At 32.8% G+C, this 26,256-nt stretch overlaps 2 protein-coding genes across 2 annotated transcripts in view; both read left to right on the top strand.

Moving 5' to 3' along the window:
* Positions 1-589: 589 nt before the first annotated feature.
* Positions 590-1,938, top strand: LOC134248407 (C1q-related factor-like). The gene is made up of 2 exons (XM_062730812.1): positions 590-650; positions 1,526-1,938. The coding sequence occupies exons 1-2, from the start codon at positions 590-592 to the stop codon at positions 1,936-1,938; spliced, it is 474 nt and encodes a 157-aa protein (XP_062586796.1).
* Positions 1,939-7,536: 5,598 nt separating this feature from the next.
* The window catches only part of LOC134248408 (uncharacterized), a 37,044-nt gene continuing 18,324 nt past the window's right edge, over positions 7,537-26,256 (top strand). The window contains exon 1 of the mRNA XM_062730813.1: positions 7,537-7,575. The gene's annotated coding sequence lies outside the window, so the exon portion shown is untranslated. The remainder of the gene's footprint in view (positions 7,576-26,256) is intronic.

Genomic DNA, 26,256 nt, shown 5'->3' with positions numbered 1-26,256 from the left:
GAATATAACAAAAGGCTTTTTGCATTTAACGTCGTCCGACAAAATACAGCATTGTAATCTGGCCTGTCTATACTCAAGTCCAGATTTCTTTGATGTTTACCTGATGGTTACAATTTTCAGAACAAACCACTACTTCACATTCGATCGATTACAATTTATTGTTTTAGTAAAACGTCGTAATTATGCTCTCGTCGCAAATTCTTTTTTTAAACAGCCACAATTTAATCCAAAGACTATTTTGAAAGAAAGAAAAACACACTTTTCTTGCCAAAATTGAAAAAAAGTAAAAAGTATACTGTATGTTGAGACTGAAATAGAAACAGTATCTGATCTTTGAGGGGAAAATTAAATTGAAACAGATATCATAAATTGTGCATGGTAACGATTGATTTGAAATAAGATCCCTCATCCTTTATCTGATCACGACATTATGATTTTAAAATCTAATATAAGAGGAAGACAAAACTCGAGATATGCGCACTCTGTTTTAAGTTTAGCTACCCATTCAAACATTAAACTGTCAACGTTGTTGCTTTTCTTTCTTTTCGTCGGCGTTGCTAATAGCAATGACTCATGTGACCGAAAGGAGATGGAAGACACAATCTGTAGTCTATGTGGACAAAGGAAAGGAAGTCAATCAACTGGAATTGGTATATAAAATAAGGGTCTTATAAGAAATCTTTTTAAAATCTTCATAATTTACATGTCTTATCATTTTATTAACATGATTTTTGTATACTGTTGAAGCTTTTATCGATTTCTTTTATGCACTTTATATTTTGAAAAACTTTTCAATCGTCATCTTCCCTTACTTATGCAGCAATATACATTCATCAGCTGCATACATAGTTTTTATCTCTCAGTTGACTCGATACACAAGAGCATGCTCTACGTATGTGCAATGTCTAAAAAGAGGTAAATTGTTGAAAAACAATTTGATTAGACAAGAATATCAGCAGTGTCGTTTAAAGTCATCATTTCGTAAGTTCTATGGTCAATTCAATGATCTTGTCAGCAAATACAATTTATCATTGAGTCAAATGGTGACTGACGTTTTTCATACCAATTGTTAGTCCATTATTTATACACCGTACTGATGACGAATTTTCCCGTTCTTTCCGATCATGACAAGGAACATACGGCGGGTGTGACCGGCTCACTCCTCTATGTCACCTGATCCCATCCCTGATGTTTCGGAGGACCATGTTTGCTCTGCTCCTACGTTTTATTGTTTAATTAATAGACTTTTGAGCTTGAAAACTGATCATTATCTCCATATATTTCATGTTCGAGCACCTAGAGTCGAATCTTAGTAACTCTAATTGGCTAGAGGAAAAATGAATTGAAATCTTTGGAGTCAAATACTTTAGTAATAAAGGGTTGACACTTCAAAATCATTTCATTTTATCCATGGTATTCGAGATATCGGCATTATAGATGCCATACTTTTCAGCTGTTATTACGAGAATGAATAATTAATCAAGATAGATTGTAATACATATTTCTTTCTTTTTTTTCAATTCAGGTCAACAAATTGCATTTTATGCCTACATGTCGAATAACATCCAGGTGAATACACTATCCAAGCACAAAATATTTGTTTATGACCGTGTTGAGACGAACATTGGAAACGGATATGACGTCAAGTCGGGAAAGTTCACAGTTCCAGAAAGTGGTGTTTACGTCATACACACAACAATCGTTTCTTACGATAGATCATGGGGCGTCATAGAACTAGTTAAGAATGGAGTCGTTAAAGATATGGCACTTGCTGATTCGGGTAGCCATGACGACAGGGATTCCTCTTCTACTTTAACCATACTGAATTTGAAGAAAGGAGATGTAGTGTATACAAGAGTCGGGCCATCTCATGGAGGAAAATATCTGGAAAGCAACGTTTATGCCCGGATGAGTTTCTCTGGATTTAAACTCATGTAATGAATTCTCTGGAATAAATTGGATTGTCTGAAGACAGGCATTTTGTTATTTTCTGTTTCAGCGGTTAATCACTACGCATTGAAGGACAGATGATATCAACAAAATTCCACAATAAATGGATTGAAAAAGGCAAAATGTTATACAGACTTTTTAAAATTTTTTTAGAGATATTGGATTTTGAACATCCTGAAAAGTTAAAATTTCTTAATATTTTTGACATTTATTAATCTTATCACTCACAACCAACATAATATTTGATTAACAACTATTCCACTTTTGAACAACACTTTTAACGAAAAAAAGGCAGGTTCAAGCAAAGAGTCATAATAATAATAAATTTTGAAAGTGGGCTCAATGACCTTGTTTGCAAGTAATTTTTCTATTATATCGAATATCGATTGACTTTTTGCATTCAATTTTTTTAAAGGTCAGAAGTCTATTGAAACAATATAAACATAGTACAAAGCAAACACCTATCTCTAAAAACATTAGAGGCGGGTTCAGGTGGCATGGGATAGCAAATATCCCCTACCGACCTACTGCACTTGTTCTTGAAAATACAACCATCGTCATGTATATCAGAGACGAACCTTGTCTTTTAAGACAGATTTAATCAAAATTTTATCAAATTTTTATTTGATATTAGACAGCGATACCCACTCCTGCTGACTAGGGCCTTATCATCTTAACACAATCATTTTTTCAAAAATATAGATATTATGATTCTTGTTACATAGGTATTCATTAGTTCAGTAACTTTGATATCTTCACCATACCATTTCCCCAGTAAATCAAGCTACTTTATATAATCCCGTGCTAACCTGAATGGGTTGGGAGTCCATTCTGAAACTGCGTGTGTTCGATATGTACAAGGAGCGGTCAATTTGAGCCTTAAATATGATACAGCCGTGGGATGAGTTTATTTTTAATCCATTCAATTGATTGGCTGAGGTTCTGTTCTAAGTCAGTAAGATCATATGAAGAGAAATCTTCATTTAAACAATAAAATGCTTTCTTTGTTTGTTATTACTGGAATTAACGGAAGCAGCTGTGGCAGAAAAAATACTTAACCCGCGTAAGCGGGTTATGTAATTTTTTTCTGCAATAGCTGCGACCGTTAATTCTAGTAATGACAAACAAAGAAAGACATTTTATTGTTTATATTTATATCTGTTTAAATAATTGTTTAAAGTAAGATTAAAAAGATTAATTATTGTATTAATGATGCGAACGTTTTTATACGTTTCATCGATGGAACAGCCACTGATCAAGAAATCTGTACAGGCGACATGCCTAATGTAGTTCATGATTAGCGCAATGGGTTTTCTTAAGAAATAAAGGAGAAAATATTCAGTGGATGTAAATATATGATCTTACTATTACGTAGAAATGTACTTCATTCGATCTCTCTTAATCTGTTAGATCCTCTGTGCGCATTAATAGCAATAGCAATATAAGGAAAACAAAGGTTTGTCAATGTAGAAGTCATTATTTTTATTACCAGCGTATCGATCGCTAGTCTAATTTTTGCCGTAAATTATGAAAAGATATTTCATTATTTTAATTCCCCCTTAAGCCAACCTTTTCTGTCGAAAATCATGAAAGTCTTTCAGAAAGGTCTGGAAACACATTTTTTCACTGGACAGTTTACAAAAGAAACAGATTACAGCAATTTCCTGTTTATTGCCAATTTTATTTAAAAAACCGGTTCTAACCTTTAACCTTTAAATAGATAAAGCTAAACCACGTGGGGACTTAAATAATTTTTACAAGTATGTAATATCCAATGTGTTTGTAAAGAGTGTAGAGCGTAGTAATCAAATGATCCTGCTATTGCGATCATAAAACCTGTTTACTTAACACAAGTTAAGAGACGAAAGAATATATCGTAATAAAGAAATTCAAACGCTTACTTTGTTTTAATATCGAAACTTTAAACAAATCCTTTGAAAGGTCATTTATCAAAAACATATGCTTCTGAAATGCAGTGTTTTCAGGTTTTTATGAAAATGGGTGTATCTGAGCATCTTCAACAAATGAATAAAATGTGAGACAGTCTTACCCTATGGTTGCAATGACAATGTCGATAATGTTGAGAATTTTTCGAGTCCACAGTGTAACAATGTGAATGTAACTTTTTACCATACACAGAGACGTTAGCGTAGTCACGGACTCGGTTTTTCAGTAATCCTTTAATATATCATGTCTCTTTTGATTCATACCGTAGTATGTACATCAAAAGTTAGGTCTACATCATATTCGCACCAAACTTTACTCTGTCCCTTTGAAACTTTTATATAGTCTTCTTGAAAAGGCCAAGGAAAGTCCAATTTTTGATTCCTCGACACCAGAATATTGGCTCAGATCTGTGATTATAGGTATTGTAAATCATAGACATTTTAAACCCGTACCTTTTGGGGAAGAACATGCAGCTAAAACAATCCATCTTTTCCTTATACTTCAATATGCCAACAAAAGAATTGACACTGTTAATATAAATATCCTTAGTCACAGAAGGGTCAGTCTTGCATTCCACCATATTTCAAGTTATAAAACCCTTTAGAATATTACTTATATTAACCGCGTCAAGTCCAGGGAATGTTAAAAAAAAACCTCCCTAAACCCTTTCCTGTACTCATTTTCCATCCAAATTCCATAAAATAAATCTAACTACACCGTATCTATCAATTAACCAATTATCATTTATCTAATTTCTAGCAGGGTTTATAGACGAAGACATTGAGTCGTTTTGTAAACACAATAGGTACTTCGCTTTTCCAGGATTGACACCTATGACGTCACATCAATGGCGCGCAACATCGGCGATCAAAATATGCATAGTTAAAAATTCAAACTTTCATTCACTGAAATATTCTAGCAATATTCAAACTTTGAATCAAAAGTTTCAAAGAAAATTTGATTCAAACTTTGAATTACTGAAATATAGCAATATTTTTGCTGGAAAATATCTATCAATATATACTGGTAACCTCAAGATAGAAGATACCACTTAGTCTTACACACCTGTTTCATATTTCGATATTTTACTTGGAAAAGACGTTAATGGGAATTTACCAAGCAAGCTTTAAGATAAACTTGATGCCTTAACATTTCAATCGCCAACTTCCCTTACTTATGCAGCAATATACCTTCATCACATACATACTGAGTTTCATGAGAGTATCATTTTTCCTTATTTTTAACTTCGACTAACTCTGACAATTTTCATCCTGAATTTAGACCATTATTTACACGTGCACACCGAATATTGTCGTCAGATTTTTTCCTTCTTTTTTTCGAACACAAGAAGAGGAACACTGCGAGTGGGACTAGTCGAAAGGCTATACTCACTCCTCCATGGCAGCTGATCCAATCTCTGATGTTTTGCGGGCTGTGGTTGCTCTGCTTCTATTTTGTAATGTTTTATGGACTTCGAAGCACGAATATTACATTTTAGCTAATAAATAACGAACAGTTGTCATTTAAAACTTAAACATTTAACTTTTGATTTACAATTCTCCTTCGGCATTAAGCATGCTCGAAATAGGTTAAAAACTTTGCTGGACCAAATAAGATTTATTTACCGTTATAAGTTTTTATTTATAAATCGGACTAGACTAATGAAGAATGTGTTGGAGCAGCCCATCATGAACATTAAACCCCGTCCTCAAAACGTCATCACTAATTACAATTTAGCGACAAAAAAATACAATTAGGATTTAGCAGACTTTTTTAATGCCCAGGATCGAAATATCCCGGGGTATATTGATTGTCCTGTCTGTTTGCCTTTTTGTCTGTCTTCTGCCAACTTTAACCTAGCCCTTAACTATTGAGTAGGTGGGTCTATGGCTTTAATATGACACAGGTATATTCCTTTCGACAAGATCTTTCCATGAGTACCACCAAATTTGACCTCTTGACCTTGGAGTCTGACCAACTTTTACAAAATAAACCTACTTAAACTTTGGCCATAACTTTGAACAGTTGGAGCTAGGGTTTTCATACTTCACATGTGAATTTATTGTGACAAGACCTTTCAGCTGGTATAAATATTTTTGACCTTTGGACCTTGACCTAAGAGTTTACCCACGTTTTAAATACTTAAACTTTGGTGATAACTTTGAACAGATAAAAATAGGGCTCTCGTATTTCACGGGCGTAATTCATGTAACAAGACCTTCCTTTGGGTACCAATATTTTGACCTTGACCATTGGAAATTGACATGCATTTGAGAGAATTCAACCCTCGCACAAGCTGTCACGCGTGCATCAGTATTTTAAAGACACATCTTTATTTTTTTTTTTTAGAAAAGTAAACCGACCATTTTGTTTACCTCTTGTTTTGCAGTGCTTCTGCACAATACTCAACCCTCTTAAATTCTGCACTGTATTTCATATACTGTAGCATCACATATTTTCGAGGGGTCAAATTTTCGTGGTCTGGGGAAAATATATAGGTTCATGAGGATTCGAATTCGTGGTTCAAAACTCGAATTCGTGGTTTTTCAGTAGTAATCAGAGTTGGGGCAAATTACTTTGCAAAGTAATGCATTACATTACCATTACTTCGACAATATGGGCATTAAATTACCATTACCATTACTCTATTATCTAAAAGTAATGCATTACATTATTATTACTGTAGTAAAGTAATGCATTGTCATTACCATAATTCTACAAGTGGTAATCCTCCTTATACTCATACTTCCCTTTCTTAGGAAGAAATTCTTCAAAATAATATGTCAGTTTTAGATATTTTTAATATTCCACAGAGCCAAAATGAATTTGGATATATTGGATTCCGAAACTTGATAAAAATCCTTACAAACAAAGATACATTGCGGGTTCCAGTAAATGTTCAACCGAGCCTCTTTCGTTACTCCTCACTAAGATATTGACAGTAGTGAAGGAAACACTTCAAGAGTACTGTGCAACAATATATTCAAGAAGTGGTGTCAAACAGATATGGATACTCAAATATTCCAAAGAACTTTTTGAAATCACAAGATTTTACCAAAATCAACAGCTTAAAAACTTTTCAACTTTATACCCAACCATTCCCCACGATAAATTAAAGTCCAGGCTTTTTGATATCATTGACAACTGCTTTTTCAATAAAAATGGAACTCGTAAATTTACTAACCTGGTTATTGGTCATTTGAAAAATTATTTTGTTGAAACGCATTCTGATTGCACGCACAAGTATATTTGTTTACTGGTATATTCGTCATTAATATGGGATATCTAAAATAAATAAGTAGTCCTAAATAGTCTCAAAAAAATTAAACATGCCCCAAAAACCATTCTTAATAAAATGCGTTGTAAAGCTTCTGATTCTTCAATTAGAAATAATTTTGCCTATCGCTTTTATAACAAATATTCCAGTGAACTGTTTATCATAGCGCTATTATGACCAGTTTTTAAACAACCTTTTTTCTTCGTTTCCATTCGAATGATTTAAATGTTTTGATAATTACACAGTTAAACACTTATTCATTAAGTTTTACAATACGCAGTATGTACAATAAAGTTATCGTCACGCTTGATAAAGATTGGTCGAGTCCGAAGAATTGGTTGTGACATTACAAAGATGGTGAACACATCACAAAAACGAAAGTGCCACACAACAGTCATCTGGTAAGAACTTAAACATGTATAAATGCTTTGAAGACATATATGTAAATGTGTACAATGTTTATAAAACAAACGACGAAATGTAAAGATAACGAAAGGTGATGATTCTCAGACGTCAATTGAATCAATACAAATTATAAGCATAGCCGACATAGATCTCTGAAAACGGAGGTAGGATCAGGTGCCATGAGAGAAAGCATCTCCCGTCGACCGGTCACACCCACCGTGTGCTCCTTGTCAAAATCTGACAAAGAAAAAATATCTGTAGAAAATTCGGTGTTAAAACAATATCCTAGAAATTTGCATGACGACTACAGTCAAAAATAGACTTAAAACATATTTTACTTGCATACAAAGTCATTTTAGTGAACTTGGATATTGAGAGATGTCGATTTTAAGATGTATTTTTGATAAGATAAGATAAGATAAGATAATATTTATTTAAAGACGGGTACATCAACAAAGAACATTAGCTCTGAAGAGCTATTTTCCGTCTACATAATAATGTTAAGTAAATTCAACAATCATACATAATAAACAAGAAACCGTTTTTAGAAATTGCATAACACTACTAAAATATCACTATTCCTCCGTGGTGCTTTACAATGACATAGTATTCACCACATTAAAACTGACAAACCGAAAATAACTTAAACCCTGTTTACTAGTTTCTAAAAATAAAATTAGCGACAGGCACAGCAACTACAACAATTTCCGTACCAACTATTTATGTTGGATTTAAACTGGTTAAAAGTAGTAATAATACTAAAAGATTCTGGTAAAGAATTCCAAAGTTTTGCAGACTCATATCTAAGAGACTTCAACCCATATGTTGTTGATCTTGTTTTTGGTAAAACAGCAGTTTTCGTGTATCTAAAAGAATAAGGTGTTTCTTTAATATGAATAAAATCGTGCAGGTAAGACGGGCTTTGCTTGTTTAAAAACTTAAAACATTTTATGTGCTCTTAAATACTGAAACTGATGAACAATTCGGTTCATGTGAACCTGAAGCACATTTGCAGCTCTGTTCTGCAGCATGTTAAATAATAAAGAGGGTGTGTGTGTGTATATAGAGCATTTATTACAAATGCCAAATGAGATTACAGATTTTACAATATCAGAATGCAGCAGAAGGTGGGGCCCAAACACATCCCACACCTTATACAAAAGAAAACTAGTACATATATTTTCTACAAAATTAACAATAAGTACCTTAAACAAAAGAAACTAGTACATCTATTTTCTACAATAACAAAAGTCATGCAATAACAATAGGCACCTTATATAAAAGAAACTAGTACATGTATTTTCTACAATAACAATAATTATGGAGGATTGAAGGGGTGGTGGTGGGTAAAATTTGTAAACCACATTTTGGAGCCGAAATGTTATTCTGATAAGGATAAGGCTAATAGCCGTTACTAGAGGACGCTTAAGTATAAAACCCGGAAATCCCTTCGGGACCCATGAATTCAAACAAATTTGTAATTAATAAAAATATGCAATTTATTACGTATTTAGATCACATAAATTCCTTTATATACATAAATACACTTATGTGCTCTTAAATACTGAAACTGATGAACAATTCGGTTCATGTGAACCTGAAGCACATTTGCAGCTCTGTTCTGCAGCATGTTAAATAATAAAGAGGGTGTGTGTGTGTGTATAGAGCATTTATTACAAATGCCAAATGAGATTACAGATTTTACAATATCAGAATGCAGCAGAAGGTGGGGCCCAAAAACATCCCACAAGAGGGACAATGAACGTACAGAGAAGGGTCCCTCGCCCCACCCAAAAATGTGCTTCAATTACTTAATGTATACAGCTTGATAACGATGTAAATACTAACAAAACTATTCACAACATAGATCAATGGAATTCTAAGGATGGATAATAAAAATATTAACTAAAATGAAATAAATACATAATCGAAAGTCATTAACGTACCAACCAGGAATAGAATTATTGCATATCTTGACAAAAACATGTAAATAATTCAAAGAGATATAAACTATTTATACAATCCTCGATATGATACCCAACAAAGAATATATTCAGTGCCGCCTAAGACATTCACCGAATACTTCGTGTACATGTATGTAAGTTTATAAAGTGAAGACAGATAAATTCATACACAACTCGAAAGTCATTAACGTACGTACCAGGAATAGAATTATTGCATATCTTGACAAAAGCATTTAAATAATTCAAAATGATATGAAATATTAATACAATCCTCGATATGATATTCAACAACGAATATATATATTCAGTGCCGCCTCAGACAGTCACCGAATACTTCATGTACCTGTATGCAAGTGTATATTAGTATAAAGTGAAGGCAGATAAATTCAAACACAACTCGAGAAAGTCATTAACGTACGTACCAGGAATAGAATAGTTGCATATCTTGACAAAAGCATTTAAATAATTCAAAATGATATGAAATATTAATACAATTCTCGATATGATACTCAACAACGAATGTATTCAGTGCCGCCTCAGACAGTCACCGAATACCTTGTGTACCTGTATGTAAGAGTAGTATAAAGTGAAGGTAGATAAACTATGCAATGTTAAGCTTTCTCATGCATTATTATGATATTTAAAGCATGAAATTGACGCTTTTATGAGGTTATAGTATTAACAATTAAATTTTAAAAAAAGATGCAGAAAAATAGAGGATACCGCCTCAGACGGAATCCTCTATCTAGGTATTTAATACATTCAAATAATACAGAATAAGGGATACTTTCTCAACCATTTATCCTTTACAATCGGACTTTCTACCACCCTAAATGAAAACATATATGTACTAATAGGCGGGAAAATAGGAACCTTAATGTTCTCTGGAATGACACCAGTTGCAACCATCCCATATCTCATTTTGTGAGTCTTAAAAACACTAAAAAATGTGCCAGGGTGTTGCTGTAGCAAAAAGGGGTCCTTTGCAGCTAATTTCACCTACTGCAATTGGGTTGGGATTTTATTTCTAGATAGACTTTTATTTTACCTAAATTGTATTGAAAGTTGATTCATTGTAAGACTCCTTTAAACTCCCTTGTTGTCGTGCCTGAAAAGGTATATTTCCTCAAAGCAGCAAATATGGGTTTGAGTCTGAATGAACCGCGATTTCCCTTCCTCTCAGCAAGGATAAATTACAAAAAGGAACATAACCCTGTAGCAACATGTCCGTTACTAAGAATTAGCTATCTATGGTATTGTCACTATTTTTTTTTTTTATTTCGAATATTAAAAGTAATAGGCTGCACGCATCAACTGACCTAGCAAACTTTTTTGCTCCACTTAACATTTTACTGATTAACAAACGATTCAAGAAATCGGGGGTGTTTCGCATTTAAAAATAGTATATCCATGCTGCCAAGTGATATAGAGCTAGCTGATTTTCCTAAACTGAATAGGTACAGGTAAGACATAAGACATATAAACCTGTCCCAAGGAGACCACTTTAATGCACTTGGTCTATTGATCACCCTGAATGAAACCCTTAAAACAATTTAGAGCATGCCCGTACACTTACTTTGCAATAAGAGCTAAAGCGGAATCTAAAAAGAAATACGGGCTGTGTTTGGAGAGTTGAAAAATATAGATTTGTAATCTTAAATATCCACAAGCACTCTTTACCCAAAATATTGTAAAGAACCAACAATCACAAGACGAAAGATCACCTTTAAGCAATTGCTTAATGGTGGCTTAATGGTGACTTAATGGTGCTTAAAGAAGTTAACTCCATTAAGCCACCATTAAGCCACCATTAAGCTGCAACTTACAGGTGCTTAATGTCCAAACTTCATTAAGCTACCATTAAGCCACCATTAAGCCGAGCTTAATGGTGACTTAATGGTCAAACCTCATTAAACTTATACGTTTTACGCATTTTATATCGAATCTTTGATCTAACTTTTAAAGTTATTTCAATGTCATTTACGCAAAATCTAATATATTTTTTTTTTTTTTGGTGATTTATAATTTTGTCTCGATTGTAATTTTTAAATAACATTTCTGTCATTATGCAAAATCTCCCGGCACTGAGAATAAAGTTAGCTAACAGGGGCTTGCTCCCGGTTTCTAATATTTTATTTTAATCATTTACAGTATCAATAAAAAAGAAATTTTATCTTATTACCGCATTTGATTTTTCTTAAATAAATAATTAATACATACGTTGTTTTTATTATTTGTGTATATGATTTTTGTTTTAAAAAATAAATAATTATATAATACACGCCGGGGCCAACTCCCTGTGAAATATCTTAATTTCTCACTACCGAAAATCAATCTGTTCTTAAAATTATCTTTATTTATATAAACACCAAATGTAATTATATTACTTTTTTTTTAAAAAAGAGATGGTATTTTTATTTCATGTGTTAAAAACAACATATTCTGATACATATTAATTTCCCAGGAATATAAAGTCATGTTCTCATTAGAAAAAAAAAATCTGTCTTTTTTTCGGAGGGGGGGGGGGGCGGGCTGGGCCACAGGTATAAAAAAAAATGTTTAGTTTTCAAAGTTTGACTAAAAATGTTTAGTTTTCAAAGTTTGACTTTTACATCATGAATAATTTGAATTAATTCGTTATCTTTTTTATAATGCAGCGGTAAGTATCTGTCAAAATCTAGTCGGTCTTCAATCATTGTTATTTCAAAATCGATTTCCAGAAGAACAGCCGATCAGATTAAACATGACATCCGACCAGATTTATACACATTGGGAAACGGGGTAAGATTAACAGTGTACAGTACCGACTGGTTAAACAATAGACCTTAATTAGGTGTCCACCGTCCCCGGTCAACTAACGGGAAACTATACATACACAACGCACACTAACAGATTTTGATGATCAATTATTTTGACAAAATTTAAATTAAATGCAAGCATATAACAAATCAAAAATTATGATTCATTGAAAAATGACAAATATTTTGATATCCATTATGATACAAAAAGAATTTTAACTGAATATGATATTCGAAAAAAAGTTTTTGTAAACCAGGTAACTCGTAAACGAGGATTGTCACTAGGCTTAAATCTTAGACACAAAATCCGTTAATATCCGCAGACTATTTTATTATTTAAAAAAAATTCATCTGTCTTTCCCGGTGATAGATTTTTTTGTGTTTTATCTATAATTGATTTAATTTCAATCTTGATTTAATTAATGCTTACACGTATTAATCTTCAAATAACAGAGCAAATTCATTACAATTTATAAGCCGAACTCAGCGGTTTAGAAATATTAATGTGATATAAGCCTTTTAAAAAGATCCATAAATATAAATGTTTATAGTTTCATTAATAAATCAATTCAAGACTTTGGAGACGTTCAATAAAATAGTCCAAAACAAACTTTGTGCAAAATAAATGTTTAATATTTTCCTTTCTACATCAAGAGCGGAATTAGCCCAATGGTTAAGGTGACTGCCAGTAATACGAAGGGTCATGAGTTCGCGCCCCGTGTTTGGTGTTTTTTTTTTTTGTTTTTTTTTTTAATTTTGATTTTCGTTTTTTACTTATTTTTACCAAATCAAGATATGTGTGAACTCGACATTTATAATTTGTGATGACAAATCACTATAATAATAATTTTTCACCCATAAAAACAGTAATATCGACTGCGTAATGGTGGCTTAATGGCAGCTTAATGGTAGCTTAATGGAGTTTGGACATTAAGCACCTGTAAGTCTAGCTTAATGGTGGCTTAATGGTGACTTAATGGTGGTCTAAAAGTTACCATTAAGGACCTGTAAGCCACCATTAAGCCACCATTAAGCTACCATTAAGCTACATTTAATCACCCATTAAGGACTTTTAGATGGCTTAATGGTAACTTAATGGTGGTGTAAATGTTACTTAAAGGCGCTTAATGGTGACTTAATGGTGACTTAAAGACAACCATTAAACCACCATTAAGGACCTATAAGCCACCATTAAGCCGAGCTTAAAGGGTGTGTTTCATCTTGTGAATAATCTTCTTTAAAAAAAATGAATTTTCTGGTGTTTGTTAAGTTTACAATATGCAATAAACAGCTGTACTATCAGATTGGAATATGACAAATGAATTCTTTAAATAAGTCCCATAATTCAACAGCCAAAACAATTGGGAATAATTCATGAGGGTAATATTGCCTTCTTTTTTTTTTCTTTTTTTTTGCAAGATCCATATAATTTTCTATATTCTTTTTTTTTATTATTACTTTTTTTTAACAAACAATAACCATTACCCAAGAATCAGCTGTGGAGATGCATGTGTTTTGATGTAACCTTTATACATGGTATATGTTCAAATAACCACCGTATTAAGATACAAACTGCTTGTTTAAATTTCTTTGCAAATGTAGCTTTATTTCTCTCCAATTTCTCAGGTAGCAACATATTGGATTTTCCATTACCACTTGTCAAATTCAATTTAAGAAATACTAGCTTTGTAGATGCCCATGAAGTCTTTTTATCCAACACAAGTAATTCAGAGAAAATGTCCATTGACTTTACCAATCCATTATAAGACCAAAGAAAGATCTTCAAAAGTTAGCAGAAGAACTGGACAACCCAAGTGAAAACCTTATCGTATAATACGAGACTTTCCCAGTGAAAGCCCAGTAGTTCATGATCCTCTTTGTGACTGGGTATACACACCAAGCTGAGATACTCAGATGGTATAAAAGATCTTGCACCCTGATGTTGTAAATCAAATCCATGCTTAATTCTGAAACCGAATGTCATTAATAATGACATAATTGCTTAGGAATAAATATTTAAGGACATTTGGGATAATAGGGGTTAAAAAAAAACAAAACAAAACATAACTACATTACTTAAGGAATAATGTCAATTATCTGGGCTTTGCAAATTGTTCCCACACTCTAAACAAATGCATTGGAATTTGCAGTTTTCAAGCTTGCATAGCCCTTCCCTATTATATGGCTAGCAAATTTCTATGGAGATTTGCTTCTCTCTTTTTTTTTGAAAGCCTTAGTCTAAACCTTGATCAGAAGGGGGAGATGGAAAGACCTGTAGTTTCCTCTCTATATCCCTGTGTTTAAATGCCTGAAGCACAAATTACACACTAACCATTTCCGAAGACATACCCTTAAACTTGTCTATATATCCTAATTTGTTTATCAACAGTTTGTCAAGGTTTACTTCTAGATGATGCCAAATCATGACTTGTCTCTGCATGATTTACACAAAACTGTGTTTCATTTGGGAATTTTCGAGTATAGACAGAAATCAAATGCATAGATTGCTGTTTTCCACTGAAATATAGTATTGATTGTTTGATCTGTATTTCTGGGTGCTACTGAAATGTTAGAGTTAAAATCAATGTGTACCCATTATTTTGGTGGTAGGCACAAGACTGACAAAAGGTGGTGCTCCAAGGTCAATATATTGCTCTTCCTAAGTCTTTTGTTAAAGCATTTATGGAATCAGTGCTAAAATAAAAATTGATCCCTGAAGAAGAAATATTAAATGGTACCAGTTTTAGTCCCAGGTTTTTGTTTGTTTGTTTGTTGTTTTTTTTTTTTTGTTTTTTTTTTTTTGTTTTTCTTTTTTTTTAATAAACTGTGCCAATTTCTTTGTGTTAAATCATAAACAAGTCCACCGTAATGAAATTTACAATTGAAAATGCAATGTTGGTTAATGATTAGAAGCTTTAACCAAAATATATGCTACAAGCTCTCGATTCATTCAATATAGTTATTATCATTGTGTATATATATATATATATAGGTCTGCAAATTATTGTACTTGTACACAAGCAATATATCTGCCTAACTTGACAGGGCTAAGCTAGCTATGTATATCAAACCATACAGGATATGTCAAATGAATTGCCTAAACATACATGACAAAACTAGGCTATCCCAACCTATAAGATATAGTTATAAGCATATCCAACCATAAGGGATATGTCAAACAAATTGTCTAACTACCACAAGACAAACCTGGTTATCCAAATAAGGCAAACATACACCTGAGGATATGTAGAGCATAAGCATGTCCAACCAAGCAGGACATGTCAAGCAGAGTGTCAAACCATACAGGACAAATCTGGTTATCTTACAATACACGATAAAGATATTTGTAAGCATATTTATAATCATACTACATATGTCAAATAAAGTGTTCAACCATACTGAACAACTTCTTTATCCAACCATTCATGATCAATAAATATTAAATAAATATTAACATAACCAACCCTACAGGATATGTCAAATAATTGTCCAACCATACAGGATTAATCCTTGATATATAATTATATATACATACATTCTCTATACAAGCATATCCAAACATACAGGATATGTCAAATAAATTATCCAACCATACAGGATAAACTCAGTTACCAAAGCATAAAGGATATAAAAATTCTGTATCTAAACCTATTCATCCATATAGGTTATGCCAAATAAATTGTCCAACCATGTAAAACAAAACTTGGTTACCCAATCACACGATTAACATATAAATACCCTTATATGAGCATATTCAACCATATAGGATATCTCAAATTAACTGTCCAACTATACAGGACAAACAGGTTACCAAACTGTACCAGATATGTATATGTATATATATTTACCATATACAAGCATATCCAACAATATAGGATAGCTAAAAATAATTGTCCAACCATATAGGACATCTTGGTTACCAAACCATACAGGATATATATATACTGTATACACGCATATCCAACCATACAGGATATGTCAAATTAATTACAACCATACAGGATATAAATATACTGCGTCCAACCATATAGGACAATATGGTAACCAAACCATTCAATATATATACACTGTATGCAAGCATATCCAACCATATAGGATAGCTAAAATTAATTGTCCAACCATATAGGACAAGTTGGTTACCAAACCATACAGGATATATATTGCTGTACAAGCATATCCAACCATATAGGATAGCTAAAAATAATGTGTCCAACCATATAGGACATCTTGGTTACCAAACCATACAGGATATATATATACTGTATACACGCATATCCAACAATACAGGATATGTCAAATTAATTACAACCATACAGGATATAAATATACTGCGTCCAACCATATAGGACAATATGGTAACCAAGCCATTCAATATATATACACTGTATACAAGCATATCCAACCATATAGGATAGCTAAAATTAATTGTCCAACCATATAGGACAGATTGGTTACAAAACCATACAGAAATATTTATACATATACATACTGTGCACAAGCATATCCAACCATATAGGATATATATAGCAAAAATTGTTCAACTATATATGGACTACCTTGGTAACCAAACCATACAGGATATATATACACTGTATACAAGCATATAAAACCATAGAGGATTTCCAGAATTAATTAACCAACCTTTTTTTTTTTTTTTTTTATTATTATTATTATTATGAGCGTGATGTGGCTAATAAATCACTATTGGCATTTCCAAGTTCCAAAAAAAAACCCAAGCAAAGCATAAATATACAATATGAATACCTTAATATGCTTTATCTGTGTAATTATGCAACCAACCCAATGGCAAATAATGAAATCAAAATAAGCGACTGACTGTAATAGCTACATGATGAACAACAAAGGCAATTTACTCTAGCTACATGCATTTGCAGTGCTAAATTCTTATCGTATACTGACAATCCACAGGCCTTAGTTCTTTAATGAAACCAAAAACATTATATGCACTTGTAACCTACCCAAACTTGACCATATTACACTAAATTGTTATAAATATAAGTATTGAAGTTATACAATCTGCTTACAAGCTTTAAAGTGCTGAAACAACCGACATCCTGTTACTATTCTAATAGTTTGTGTAACCATGTGCTCATTTTTGGTGCACACCATTTTAACAGTTTACTTTATTCTCATTTTCTGATGACCAAATGCTAGTAATGAAAGAAAAAAAAATCTTACATCCTAACCATGATAACCAAATTCTCTGCCTGATTTAGCGTTAAAAAGCCTGTTAATACCAACAACACCTTAACATTGCAGGGTTCATGTTCTATTAAGAACCTGTCAGGTTTACTTGGTGGTTTACTATGAAGAATTTGGTATGTTGACATTACACTGTGCACCAAATGACCCCGAATTTTTCTCAGCGAGTAAAACATTCTCAACCCAGTCGTATAACTTAATATCTAGACTACACAAATCATTAGAACCTTATTGTATATACATACTAAATCGGGTTTAATTTTATCAACTTCTGCGAGCCTACCATATCAATGTAATGCAACCCGAATATCCTCTATACAGAACCTTCTCGCTGAGATATTCAGATAGAAATTGATATTTCACTGTTCTACACAAATCTGCAAACGAACAATAAATCAATATCTTTGAATCAAAACCCTACTCTGCATGAGTGACACAATATAAATACTCACACCTAAGTAAAATTTGTAAACCACATTTTGGAGCCGAAATGTTATTCTGATAAGGATAAGGCTAATAGCCGTTACTAGAGGACGCTTAAGTATAAAACCCGGAAAACCCTTCGGGACCCATGAATTCAAACAAATTTGTAATTAATAAAAATATGCAATTTATTACGTATTTAGATCACATAAATTCCTTTATATACATAAATACACCTATGGCCACTGTTCTAATACGCCTGAGTTTGAGGCATGGTAATTTTGAGTTGTCCAGAAGATAACTATATGATTTTTGTAGTTATCATAAACAAACCGCAGTGCTCTTTCCTGTTTTTTTTTTTTCATTTTTCTTGTTTCTTGTTCACCACAAATATGCCAAACTAATGGACAGTAGTTGAAGTTTGACATGATAAATGTATGATTAAATGGTTAGTTTTCCTAATTTGGTCAGGTGTACCCCTATTCATTTAAGTACATTTAATTGTTGTGAAGCTTTTTTACAAATGTTTGAAATATGAGAGCTAAACTTAAGCTCAGAATCTATAGTAACACCAAGTAATTTTACTTCGTTTTCCGGATGAATCATATTACATGTACCATCAATTTCAAAACAAATGTTTTCCTGTTTAGTTTTCTTTCCGCGACATATAGCTTGAAATCTTGAAATTTATCGGGATTTGCTTGCATTTGATTATCTCCAAACCACTTAACTAAGTTCGAACAATTTGATTCTAAAGTATTTTTTAGTGATGTAATATCGTCACTTGAGTTTGAGAGAATGTTGTCATCGGCATAGTTGTAGAGATCAGAATCTGACACAAAATGAAAAATATCATTGATAAAAATATTAAAAATAACAGGACCAAGTATTGAACCCTGTGGAACACCTTTGTACAATTCTAAAAAATTGCTACAAACTTCCCCAAGTTTTACACACTGTTTTCGATTGCTTACTTAGCTTGAGATAAGACTAGTAGTTGCATTTGTAAAACCGTATGCATTAAGTTTTGCTAAAACTAGATCATGTGGAATACAATCAAGTGCTTTAGATAAATCCATCATAATTGTTGCTGTATATTTTTTATGATCAAGGGCATACTTCCAATCCTCAACAATCTTTAGCAACACACTCTGACAACCATACCTTGGTCTAAAAGCTGATAACATATCATTAAAATGGCAATTGAAAAAATCAGACAATTGACTATGAATACCCTTTCAAAAATCTTTGACAATGTAGGTAAAATGCTAACTGGACTATAGTTTCCTTTTTCCAAAATACTTTGCTTCTTGTGTAGTTGAACCACTTGTGCAACTTTCAACCGATCTGGAAAAACATTTTTTAGAAAAACAAAAAATTACAATATTGGTCACAGGGTTCAATATAATTATGTTCATGGCTAAGTTTAACAATTTTAGCCGAAATACCATCAATTCCAGTAGCCCTTTTTCAAGCCCAATTTGTTAATGCATTTACTTACAAAGCCATTGTCTACAGGGTGAAAAGAAAATGATTCAACAGCATCCTTATCTTTGATACTCTCACAGATTTTTACAATGCTAGGGTGTTCACTATTGACATGAAAACAATCTATTCCGATGTTTTTCGCAACATTTACAAAAAAATTGTTAAAAATATTGCATACTTCAAATGGATCAGACACAAGACTTTCGTTTTCTGAGAGAATAATATTTTTTCTGATATTTGTACCTTTGTTGGTCAAAAATGGTTTTATAGTTGGCCAAAAAATCTTTACTTTTTGGTCCACCGTTCAATGAAGTATTGGTTGACAGACTGACGCTTAACTTTTGTTACATAATTTCTTTGTTTTCTAAAATTTTCCCAATTTTGCTTAGATTTGTTGGAGGAATATAAATTTTGCAGTTGTCGTTTCTTGAAAATTGCACCTTTCAACCTCTTATTCATGAAGGGAGCTGGTTTTCCCAGTATTTTTCTATGGAATGTGTTTGTCGATTACTTGAGTAAGATCAGTGTGAAAATTATTAAAAACAGTGTTTGGGTCACCTTGTAAAACACCAGAGTAAGATTCTTCAATAGATCTTAAGTCTTCCGTATATAAATCCATATTTTAGCATTTGTATCGATTTTTGATATCTTTGCACCATCTATTTATTTTTTAAAGCCTGTTTTATTCTATAATTTGTTCATTTGTATCGATTCAATTGAAGATATCATGTTTGTATGTACTTTTTCAAAACCGTATAAGTGTTTTCATTCTTCATGAAAAAAAACCTCAAAAAAAAAAAACGGATTCCATTTAACATATTACAAGGTCACATTGTTGGCTGACAAAAACATATATACACGTAATCCCTGTTGTCAAATTTAGCAGATTATAGAAAACAATATTTTAGAAGAAATTTCTTTAGTCAAAGATACTTCAAAACCCATAGGTCACCACTTTTTTCATTTTTATCATATATCAATGCTTGCAAAAATGGAATGCTAAACCACCTGAATTTTTATCGTCCCTCGATTTCGTGAAAGCGAGGGGACATCAAATCTCATTCGTCTGTCCGTCAGTCAGTTTGTCTGTCCATCACAAAAACTTTCACATTGCCCATGACTTTTGATTAAGTGGAGCTATAGCTTTCATATTTCACATGTGTGTTCCTTATGACAGGACCTTTCTTTGGGTACCACAAAATTTGACCTTTTGGCCTTGATCTTGGAGTGTGACCCACTTTAACACCATTTTTAAAAAAAAACTTTTACTTTGGCCATTACTTTTGAATGATAGAAACTAGAACTTTTATATTTCACATATGTATTGTTGGTGGCAAGACCTTTCATTAGACACAGAACTTTGACCTTTTGACCATGACCTTGGATATTTTCATACTTATATAAAAACTTCAACCTTGGCCATAACTTTTGAACGGTAGGGCTAGGGCTTTTATATTTCACATATATAATCCTTGTGAAACATATTTCATAGGATATCAAAAAACCTACCTTTTTAAAACTGTATTCTTGTCCACAACTTTTAAACGGTAGATACTAGGACTTTCAAATTTTCCCATATGTATATATAATCCTTGTGAAACATATTTCATGGGATATAAAAAAACCTGCGTTTTGAAAACTGTAATCTTGTCCACAACTTTTAAACGGTAGATACTAGGACTTTCAAATTTTCCCATATGTATTTTTGTGGCAAGTCCTTTCATTTGATACCCACAACTTTAACCATTTGACCTTGACCTTGGAGATTTCCTTACTTACATATAAAACTTTAACACTGGCCATAGCCTTTGAATGATAAGGGCTAGGGTTTTCATACTTCACATATGTAATCCTTGTGAGATCTTCATGGGATACCAAGAAAATTGACCCTTTGACCTTAACCTGGAGTTGAACTTACTTTAATAAAAACAAACCTTGACAATAACTTTTGAAGGGATAGGGCAATGGCTTTCAAATTTCACTTTTTAATCCTTGTGACATTCATTAGATATCAAGAATGACCTTGACACCGAAAGCGGGGGACCACAATTCTTTGAATATCCTTGTTCAAAATTTTAATTTCAGTTTATTTCTTCTTCTTTTTGTTACATAGATCTTTAAAATATGAAAACGTGCCTTGTTAGAAAAATCTAGCTTTACGGTTTCTTTTAGAGGAAACGGAGACCCGTGTCATAATTACATCAGCAGCATACACGATAAATACCCTCACAGGTCGATAGCCCTGAGTATAGAAAAAGGTTCTAAAATTTAATTGTCTTATTACCATATGCACTTGTCAAATATGAATGAAATATTCATTCAAGACACTAAAACAGTCATTTCCCTCCCAATGAGGTAATCAAATAAGAGACTTTGTGTTTCTGTTCATTAAGAGAAATATTTTTTTCCAGTTGATGTTGCACAGAAACGAAAGAAAGCTGCAGAGCATTTCTTTTGGATGTCTATATTTTTGATAGGCATTTCAGCAGGAAGCATCATATTTGGAATTTTAATGAATGTCTACAAAGAAGAAAATAATTTTGCTTTCTCAAAGGAAACAAGGTCTCCAATATGGTCGGGAGCAGTGGTAATAATATAATATTTATACAAGTATTGCTCTTTTTAGGTCAATATTTACATTTCCAATGGCTTTGTCCGAGATAAAATTACAAATTGTAAATGTAATTTATTTCCTCATCAATGTATTGGCGTGGTTCCAAAAAATCCACGTGCAGGGCGGGACAAACAGCTAGTCAGAAGCAGGGCTTGGAGCACGTGGATTGGCGGAATCAAAGCATGTAAATATAAGGAATAACTGTCAGATTTATTAATTTCATGAAGATGATCAATCGATTGGCTTGCGTGATACTTTTATGCATAAACGCCTTCGGCGTTTATGCAAATTGTCACGCAAGCCAATCGATTGATCACATCGTGAAATCGAAAAATAAGACAATTATTCCTTAAATACATGATTAAGACACCTGAGGATTACAATATTCACTGAGCCGGAAGGGGGAAGTGAATATTGGACTTTAAAGGTGGCTGAATCATCGAATATACCGCAAAAACAGCAATAACTGTTTTATTATATGATTAAATGATAGCAAACTCCTACAAGACTGTTTCTTTGCTTAATGAACGTTTTCAACAGGAAATTTCAACAAGAACACATTGTAACAGAAAAAAAACGGAACAGGTCAATAATTCCTTACATTGACCTGCAAATATTTCCTTGTATTGACCTGGAACGTCACGTGCAGGTCAATACAACGTTGTATTTTTCTAACATAGTTGGATCTCAGCCAATCAGAGAGAAGGAAATTATTCAATCATATAATAAATTATAATATACATTATGATATGATACTATATTATTTAATAGAATATGATATGATAAACTACGATATAATATAAAATAACTTATCATTATATAATATATATAGTATGATATTATACAATTATGGACTCTTGTGGTGTTGAATATGCTCCGCCTCGGTCAATATTGATATTTTTCTGGTGAACCATATTCAACACCAAAAGAGTCCACAATTGTTTTATTACATATTCGGGATTTGAATAAATAACACATTGAAGGCTGCATAACGACACCATTTTCATTTGCCATCTTCCATTGTTGAAATAAAAAATGTTCAGATCATAGTTTGTATTCTCTGTGTTCTCCTTTCCAAGTTACAAAGGCAAAGTGGTTGCGTCTCCATATGAATGAAAATTTTTCGAGCGGAACGTTTAACAATATACAACCCTCATTCAATCCTTTACAAGTTTCGCTATGTGTCGGACGTTCAATCGTTTTAAAATAATCCTACTATAAGGTTGTCTAACATTTTACCTGCTCAGATAATATAGATGGCTGTGGCCGCTGCAACCATTGTTTTCAACATTGCTTGAGGTTCTGATTATGAAGTCAAAATGGCGTTATAAGCAGATTGAACCTCCGGTGAATACGGCCTAAAATCCGGTGAATATGCAGTGGTATTAAACTGTTTGTGTTTGTATAGATTATATTAGGACTATAAATAGAATTTATAATATAATATGATATATTGTTATATAATTTATCATTATACTTCTACTTTTCTTACTCTTATATAAATTAAATACCATAATACTGCCTATTTCCTCAAGAAGAGACTATTTCCCTCATTTGAGGACCACTCCTTGAAAAATCAGAGCCCTTTCCTGGGACTACTCCCTCGTGAATATTTTTAAGTAATTTTGACCAATCAAAGTGTTCAGTATGCGGAGCATTCAAGAAATCTCGAGTCCATGACGTAATGTTATTAGCAATGTAATTATGACGTAAAAACATTTCGACATGCGATGTCAAAATCATACTTGAATTCTAGCCAAATAAAGACAATGATAGCTTTTCGAAATGTCAGTTTAAATACTTTTTAATAAAAAATAATTTTATTTTGTTCGAACACGATGCATTTAAGTTATCATAAATCTTTTAAACTGCATGCATTTGTGATTATGCCTCTATTATAACAGTTTTTTTAATGTCGGAATATCTGGTAAAAAATGAAGATTTTGCTTTTGATTGTTTCGATATAATAATTATATTCATTAATTTCATTTGTAGCTTCTGCTTAGTGGCATAATTTGTTATTTTGTCTCTAAGATGGACATTGAAAATAGAAATCAACCATCTCCCACCTATATCAAGAGAGTAAGTAACTAAACTTTATGTTCTGCTGCAGTCTCGAATTGTAATACTCTCTTTCATGCGACCAACATCTTTTACTTGTTTGAGAAACCTAAATTATGTTTTAAAAAATAATATATAATTATATCTTTTTTTACATAAAATAGTTTCTTTGACAGATAAATGTTTACAGAGTGATTAACGTGGTGAGCCTAGGAATAAACATGATAGCTGCTGGACTCTGCTCGGTTCCCGTCATCCTCGTTTTAATCATTTGTTTCTTCTCAGCTATTGGTGGTGTCGATTGTCCTGTTAAAGAAAGTAGGGCGTGGGACATTGTAGCATTGATACTCTCCATCATTTTGTGTATTTCTAATGATGTTGGGTTTGTTTTATTTCGGATAATTGATAAAGCATTGAAATCTGATGGAACAGGAAACACTTCTAGCAATATCAGAAACAACAAGGTAAATCCAGTTGAGGGAGGAAATGACACTCAGAGAAATATAGATCCACCCCAACAGAACAATAACATGAGTGTTGATCCACCCCCACAAAGCCGTAATGTGCCTAATGATTTAGATCCGCCCAAACAAAACATTGATATGCCTAGTGATTTAGATCAGGCCGAAAAGACCCTGAATATGCCTAGTGATTTAGATCCGCCCAAACAAAACATTACTATGCCTAGTGATTTAGGTCCGGCCGAACAGATCCTTAACATGCCTACAAGTAGTGATTTAGAATCGCTCCAGCAGAGCCTTAATATGCCCAGTAATTTAGATCCGCCCAAACAAAACATTAATATGCCTAGTGATTTAGATCCGGCCAAACAGAGCCTTAATATGCCTAGTGATTTAGATCCGCCCCAACAGAACATTAAGATAACCAGTGATTTAGATTCGCCCCAACTGAACATTAGCAGGAAAAATGATCTAGATCAACCCATACAAAAGAAGAGGAAGAAGAAGAGAAAGAAAAGAAGATCAAGTGATTGATTGAGAATATAGAGTGAGATGACTGCTGTTTGTTTTCACCATCTGACTTTAGATCACTGAATATTGTCACTATGTCTATGATCCACCATCAACTTATATCTAAATGTTACTGATTGAAAACTTCTGCTCGATTTATTCTGTACTTTTCAACAGGACCAACGTATAAATCTTCATAAGTACGAAAATTCCAGGATCAAAGGTCAAAGTTGTATGTATCCTATCTTGCCAACAGGATAACATATGTGAAGTTAATAAGCCTTAACTTTTACCGTTCAAAAGTAATGGTTAAGGTAAAAGTTTTTCCATAAGTAAGGAAATCTGGTCAAGGTCAAAAGGTCAAAGTTGTTGGTATCTAATAAAATGTATTGCAACAAGGATTACATATGTGAAAAATGAAAGCCCTAGCCCTTACTGTTCAAATGTTATGGTCTAGGTAAATTTTTTTTTTTATAAATACAGACTTCTCCAAGGTCAAGTTCATAAGGTCGAAGTTGTTGGTATCCAATAAAAGGTTTTGTCATAAGGATTATATATATTAAGAATAAAAGTCCTAGTATCTACCGTTCAAAAGTTATGACCAAAGTAAAAGTTTTTCATGAGTATGGAAATCTCCAAGGTCAAGGTCAAACAGACACACAAAGTCCGATCGGGAACGTATCATTTTACATCCTTTTCTACTGTGCAAGAAATGAATAATGATGTAAAGCCATGGGATTTTCCTCAAAGTGAAAAATATACCAGCAGTAACTGTTGCAAACAATGGAATCTTAACATACATGCAAATCGTAAATATCTGTGCCATTTTCAGGATAATATCTTTGATGTTGATGCCCGGATTCAATGTTTGATGATAATTAGACCTTCTAACTGAGGGTTTATGAAAGCTAATGTTAACGTTAACACGCCATCGAATTACTGGCCAAATTATCAGACTGGTCAAGGTCTTATGATTTTCAGGTACTCGTATGTGGAATACAATGCCTATTGCTTTCCTGGATGGGCATTGGTTACATTGAAATGTCTTTGCTTTATCTCTCCTGTCATATAAGTCACAATTTCGTGTATTATATTGTGAGATGCGGTGTCGGATATTATATTATAGCATTCTTTA

Source organism: Saccostrea cucullata, unplaced genomic scaffold (assembly GCF_032062105.1).
Source record: "Saccostrea cucullata isolate Sc308-1 unplaced genomic scaffold, CSIRO_AGI_Scuc_v1 ctg6293, whole genome shotgun sequence".
Taxonomy (NCBI): Eukaryota; Metazoa; Mollusca; class Bivalvia; order Ostreida; family Ostreidae; genus Saccostrea; species Saccostrea cuccullata.
Note: the sequence above shows the minus strand (reverse complement) of the source record. Positions and strands in the feature narration are given on the sequence as shown.